The sequence below is a fragment of the Coregonus lavaretus genome (assembly GCF_964263955.1).
Source record: "Coregonus lavaretus genome assembly, chromosome: 27".
NCBI lineage: Eukaryota > Metazoa > Chordata > Actinopteri > Salmoniformes > Salmonidae > Coregonus > Coregonus lavaretus.
This window is the reverse complement of record NC_140014.1, coordinates 22216119-22223133: the sequence shown is the minus strand read 5'-3', so window position 1 is coordinate 22223133 and position 7015 is coordinate 22216119. Positions and strand designations below refer to the sequence as shown.

The following is a 7015-nucleotide window of genomic DNA, read 5'->3' as shown; positions in this document are numbered from 1 at the left end:
TTTTTAAGAGCAACGGGGCTGGCAGGTAGGATAGGTAGGATTTAGTTTCTCCCTATGTCTGGCCCACACTCCAGTACAGTAGGTGGCGGTAATGCACCAAAACGTTGGATGCCAACCGCTGAGAAACCCCACTAGTGCCATGTTCAAAAACAAGGTGTAGAAATCAATGCAAAAAAGTATTTATCAAAAATATATAACTACAGTTGTGTTAACCAGAACTCACTAAGGGCCAAAGATTTTGAGAACTGGAAGTGTGAAATCTTAATGAACAAAACTTTGTTGATCACCCGGAAGTACAGTAAAAATTAACAACCCCGGAGGGAGGTGAGTAACGCAGCTAGAAAAACTATATATTTTTTTAAATACAGAAATTACATTTCCTGATACTGTTGAAGTTTACGTATAATCATTATTGTTGATTGGAAATACAAATCATTCTATAAAGAGAACCCATAGCCACGGATATTGGCGGCTATCGGCGGTAAGATAGCTAGCAAGCTAACATGCCATGGTGATGATGGTGGACTGCAGTGGGACTGTCTTGTCACGGAATGATAAGTGGTAAACAGTAGTGATGGGAACCCGAGGCTTTCTGAAGAAGGCTTCGGCGCTTTCACCAAATTGTGGCGGAAAACGGTGAATTACTCGAAGCTTCATCTGTTCACAATGCACGTTAGTAACATCTCCTGGTCAGCAATAAATAGCAGCGTGTGATTATCAGACTTGTTTTTTTCTCAACTATTTTAATCAGAATTCCGTGGCGCAGCGGTACATCTTTGGCTTTGTTAGCCTATAATCAGTGGGAATACCTGCATCATGCTTCCCTTTATATTCCTTATAAATATAAACGCAACAAGATAATCCATCCATTTGACAGGTGTGGCATATCAAGAATCTGATTTAAACAGCATGATCATTACACAGGTGAACTTTGTGCTGGGGACAATAAAAGGCCACAATGTTTTGAGGGAGTGTGCAATTGCCATGCTGACTGCAGGAATGTCCACCAGAGCTGTTGCCAGAGAATTGAATGTTAATTTATCTACCATAAACTGCCTCCAAAGTCATTTTGGAGAATTTGGCAGTACGTCCAACCAGCCTCACAACAGCAGACCACGTGTAACCACGCCAGCCCAGGACCTCCACTTCCGGCTTCTTTACCTGCACCCCTGCCTAGTCATGTGAAATCCATAGATTAGGGCCTAATTTATTAATTTCAATTGATTGATTTCCTTATATGAACTGTAACTCAGTAAAATCTTTGAAATCGTTGCATGTTGCGTTTCTACTTTTGTTCAGTATATAAAAAACAAAACAACGGAATCTATGGCATTATTTACTATGCTTAAGACAGAAGCTAATACTACATTTACATTTACGTCATTTAGCAGACGCTCTTATCCAGAGCGACTTACAAATAGGTGCATTCACCTTATAGCCAGTGGTAGAAGGATTACTTTATCCTATCCCAGGTATTCCTTAAAGAGGTGGGGTTTCAAATGTCTCCGGAGTGACTCCGCTGTCCTGGCGTCGTGAGGGAGCTTGTTCCACCATTGGGGTGCCAGAGCAGCGAACAGTTTTGACTGGGCTGAGCGGGAACTATGCTTCCGCAGAGGTAGGGGAGCCAGCAGGCCAGAGGTGGATGAACGCAATGCCCTCGTTTGGGTGTAGGGACTGATCAGAGCCTGAAGGTACGGAGGTGCCGTTCCCCTCACAGCTCCGTAGGCAAGCACCATGGTCTTGTAGCAGATGCGAGCTTCAACTGGAAGCCAGTGGAGTGTGCGGAGGAGCGGGGTGACGTGAGAGAACTTGGGAAGGTTGAACACCAGACGGGCTGCGGCATTCTGGGTGAGTTGTAGGGGTTTAATGGCACAGGCAGGGAGCCCAGCCAACAGCGAGTTGCAGTAATCCAGACGGGAGATGACAAGTGCCTGGATTAGGACCTGTGCCGCTTCCTGTGTAAGGCAGGGTCGTACTCTCAGAATGTTGTAGAGCATGAACCTACAGGATCGGGTCACCGCCTTGATGTTAGCGGAGAACGACAGGGTGTTGTCCAGGGTCACGCCAAGGCTCTTCGCACTCTGGGAGGAGGACACAACGGAGTTGTCAACCGTGATGGCGAGATCATGGAACAGGCAGTCCTTCCCCGGGAGGAAGAGCAGCTCCGTCTTGCCAAGGTTCAGCTTGAGGTGGTGATCCGTCATCCATACTGATATGTCTGCCAGACATGCAGAGATGCGATTCGCCACCTGGTTAGTTGTGTCGTCAGCGTAGCAATGATAGGAGAGGCCATGTGAGGATATGACAGAGCCAAGGTACTAAATAAAACAAATGATTTGAACAGTGCAGAAAGTGTGGTTTCACATAAAACCATTTTTGAAATAGTGTGTCTTCAACCTCATACCCTCACGTCCCTGAATGTTCTGTACTCCCTACCTGCTAAGCTACCAGTCAGGGTAACGCCTTGATCACACCGACAGCGTCATTGCATTTTAGTACACCAGAAGTACATTCATTTCCAAAGGAACGCTGCATTTGCCTTGCAGCATTGCGTTGCAGTGCGTTCTGTTTGGTATGCATCAAACTGTATGCGCAGAAGGTGAATGTTGAACTTTTGTTGCACACATATCCAGATGATGCTGCATACCATTTTGTGCAATAACGCTGTAGGTGTGATCGAGGTGTAAACTTCTTCTTTGAGGTTTATTGGCAGACTACACTCATAAGGTGTATTGGCGCCACCTACTGTACGAGGTAGTAAAAAAAGAAATCCCTAAAAACAAAAGCTGTTTTAGAGTAAACCTTTAGTTCAAAATACGAACTATATTTTTAAGTACGTGTCCAGTATAGAGGTCGGTGTTTGAAAGCAGCTTGGAATCGAAGAAAGCACCGGAACCACAACGAAATCAGTGGGATCTCTTATTTTGCAACACATGGTTTGAAAAAGCACGTGATCAAATGAAGCTTCGGCTGTCATTGATGATGTACTTCTGATAAAGTGATACGCATCGGCACACTGCTTCGAAGTTATGCCTCTCACACCTACAGTGTTATTGCGCAAAATGGAATGCAGCATCATCTGGATATGTGGGCAACAAAAGTTCAACATTCACCTTCTGCTACCATTTCTGTCAAGCTGTCTACCCATACAATTTGATGCATATCTTTGATAAATCAAACGTATGCACCACACAGAACGTACTACAATTGGATATGCAACGCAATGCTGCAAGGCAAACACAGCGTTCCATTTGAAATTAACGTACTTCTGGTGTACCAAAACGCTGTCGGTGTGATCGAGACGTTAGCTGCTTAGCGATTTCGACTCATGCCTCAGAGCTCCGGTATCAAACATAAACAGTAGTAACTATGGTATGAGATGCTAGCTAGCTCGCTAGTCAAACTCTAACTCATCTCAATAGTTATCACATGATTCATGAATGAATTCCAAACCATCACAACACACCAGCCTTTAAAGCTCTACTGTAATAATATATTTGGACTTGCTTGTACCATTTACCTACCTCCCTTTAATATAGTTCTAAATGCAATGTTAATTTGAAGCTTTACATCTTAGTTTACAAACTCTCCTATGATAACAAAAACACATTTATTATTATATGGTAAAACACTACTTTTTTCTTTCTTTTTGTACTTAGCTTGCATTTACTATACTTAATTTTCTTACTTCTTTTACCTTTAACATCAGTTGATTTTGTGTGTGTCTGGTGTAGGGGATGGAGATAGACTACCGACCAGAGGACTCAGCTGTTTCCTTGCTTGACGAAGACTGTATTAATCACATGAAGGACATGAGGTTGGAAGCAGAGGCAGTGGTCAATGATGTGCTATTCGCCGTGGCCAAAATGTACGTGTCCCAAAATCTGGACAGTGTTTTGGATGTGGCCTACATAAACGTGGAAACGAGAGAGGGAAATCGCTATTGCCTTGAGCTCACAGAAGCCGGTTTAAGGGTGAGGGATATCGACAATATTGACTTGATGCTGTGATTCAATTTGTGCTGTTGAACTGTTATTCTGTGTAGGCCTATATGATTGACCGCTCTATGTTTGACCTTACAGGTGGTTGGCTACGCCTTCGACCAGGTGGATGAGAGCTTGAGCACCCAGTACTATGAGACTGTTTATTCGCTGCTGGACACCCTCAGCCCAGGTTACAGAGAAGCCTTTGGGAACGCCCTGCTACAGAGATTGGAGAGGCTGCAGCAAAATGGACAATAGAAAAGACTGTAGCTAATGATGTGGAAGTGAAACAAGGCTTGTTGGGACATCAATTGTACTATCTGAATACAAACATAGAAACCTTTCTGATTAGGTTATGATTTACCGGACATCCATCTGGCTACTACTACTATTGTATTCACATTAGGAGGGGAGGGGGGGGGGGGGGGAGGAGGATGTATTTTAACGGAGTATGCAAGCACACTCGTTCGCCTAGCCGAACTGAAGCATGCTGACGCCTTAAGCCCCTTCATCGGTGATTGGTCAACGGTACTACTCCTAGTAGGAGTGGGAACATGAAGTGTTTGTTGTCATTCAATGAGAGACGACTAGTTTTCATGCATATTCTTTCATTGCACCTAACATTTTAGCTAGATGTAGAATTGCGCAACTTAAGACCTCCTCGGCAAAAACGTCAAAATTAATGACAGATTTCTTGATTTATCCTAGATTGTCTGACTATTTTGATGAAGTGTTGTTGCTACGGCTTCTCAATATGGACAAACCGTAATATTGGCGCTTTTTTCTCGTTTCCAAGCTAAGGTCTTTAGGGAGTATGAGAGCACAGACGGTCCCTTCGCCTACCCATGTATGCGGACACCTTTAGGCAAACAATTAAAGCACCTGAAGATGAGTTGAAGAGGATGTATCATTGATAAACCTATTTGTTTTGGATATGGAACATAAACTGCTTTTAGTTCCTCAGTAAAAAGCACAATATACAGTGGCTTGCAAAAGTATTCACCCCCCTTGGCATTTTTCCTATTTTGTTGCCTTACAACCTGGAATTAAAATGGATTTTTGGGGGGGGTTTGTATCATTTGATTTACACAACATGCCTACCACTTTGAAGATGCAAAATATTTTTGGTGAAGCAAACAAGAAATAAGACAAAAAAACAGAAAACTTGAGCGTGCATAACTATTCACCCCCCCCCCCCCCCCCCCAAAGTCAATACTTTGTAGAGCCACCTTTTGCAGCAATTACAGCTGCAAGTCTCTTTGGGTATGTCTCTATAAGCTTGGCACATCTAACCACTGGGATTTCTGCCCATTCTTCAAGGCAAAACTGCTCGAGCTCCTTCAAGTTGGATGGGTTCTGCTGGTGTACAGCAATATTTAAGTCATACCACAGATTCTCAATTGGATTGAGGTCTGGGCTTTGACTAGGCCATTCCAAGACATTTAAATGTTCCCCCTTCAACCACTCAAGTGTTGCTTTAGCAGTATGCTTAGTGTCATTGTCCTGGGGTGATGAGAGGTGTTGGGTTTGCGCCAGACATAGCGTTTTCCTTGATGGCCAATAAAGCTCAATTTTAGTTTCATCTGTCTAGAGTACCTTCTTCCATATATTTGGGGAGTTTCCCACATGCCTTTTGGCGAACACCAAACGTGTTTGCTTATTCTTTTCTTTAAGCAATGGCTTTTTTCTGGCCACTCTTCCGTAAAGCCCAGCTCTGTGGAGTGTACTGCTTAAAGTGGTCCTATGGACAGATACTCCAATCTCCGCTGTGGAGCTTTGCAGCTCCTTCAGGGTTATCTTTGGTCTCTTTGTTGCCTCTCTGATTAATGCCCTCCTTGCCTGGTCTGTGAGTTTTGGTGGGTGGCCCTCTCTTGGCAGGTTTGTTGTGGTGCCATATTCTTTCCACTTTTTAAATAATGTATTTAATGGTGCTCCGTGGGATGTTCAAAGTTTTTGATATTTTTTTATAACCCAACCCTGATGTTTACTTCTCCACAACTTTGTCCATTACCTGTTTGGAGAGCTCCTTGGTCTTCATGGTGCCGCTTGCTTGGTGGTGCCCCTTGCTTAGTGGTGCTGCAGACTCTGCGACTATTTTGTGTATGTCCATTACATGAAATCCAAATAAAAATACATTTAAATTACAGGTTGTAATGCAACAAAATAGGAAAAACGCCAAGGGGGATGAATACTTTTGCAAGGCACTGTATTATCATTTACTACCGGTTCCAGCTCTGAGAGTCAACATATTTTAATTATTTCAGATGTCAAGAGATGGAATCATATTCATTGTGAAGCTGCCTGAGGATGTTGGCCCATACATCTATGATTAGCCCCAAGTCTTTATCAGTTTCACCGTTCTGGTACTTTTCCAGTTCGTATTTTTGTGTTGAGAATAAATTCTCATCAATAGTCTCATTTAAGTTTGTATCAAACCAGTTTAGCCTACTCTGTATGTAAATGTCTAGAATTTTTACTGTCATTGTTTATGCTGCTGACCAAGAAAAACTCATTTCATTCTAGTCTGCAATTCAATTGCACTTATTGCTTTTCAAATGACTGATGTCTGTGCATCAGTATTACCTAGGTGAATGAGTAAAGCCAGTCATCCCATGTAATAACATCTTATTATCTTGAAAATGCTGAGGCATGTGTTATGTTATGCTTTTTAAAAGTTAAATGAACAGCTCACAGCATTTTGTCAGACATTTGTTTGTCCGTAATGTTAATCAGATGTGAAAGCAAATTCCAAAGGTAAAAACTGTAGCACTACAACACTTAAGATTAATTAAATACTTTATTAGATGTAACAATTTAGAAATCCAGATGTATAAAATTACAAATCTAGACATTACTGGTTGACAGTACACAAATCAGTTACTCTCCCAAAGTACTTATTAGTTGGAAAGTATTTTGCGGTCAAAAAGAAATATACAGTACATGCCAAATAGCTTTTCAGACTACACAGCAGCCAGTAAAAAATAAGCAAATATCTAGATAGTTGTACCGCACTGCAATGTAAATAAAGTTCA

The 7015-nt window shown here is 42.3% G+C and overlaps 1 protein-coding gene across 2 annotated transcripts; it reads left to right on the top strand.

Annotated features, from left to right (window-relative positions):
- The first annotated feature begins 161 nt into the window (after nucleotides 1-161).
- Nucleotides 162-6395, top strand: LOC311102798 (GSK3-beta interaction protein-like). 2 transcript variants are annotated; one of them, XM_084144213.1, is made up of 3 exons: nucleotides 162-324; nucleotides 3735-3974; nucleotides 4083-6395. In XM_084144213.1, exons 2-3 carry the CDS (start codon nucleotides 3738-3740, stop codon nucleotides 4239-4241), a joined length of 396 nt encoding a protein of 131 aa, XP_084000339.1. In that variant the 5' UTR covers nucleotides 162-324; nucleotides 3735-3737; the 3' UTR covers nucleotides 4242-6395. The 2 variants fall into 2 exon arrangements, with proteins under 2 accessions (XP_084000339.1, XP_084000338.1); XM_084144212.1 differs by lacking the exon at nucleotides 162-324 and adding an exon at nucleotides 403-672.
- The last annotated feature ends 620 nt before the right edge of the window (nucleotides 6396-7015 follow it).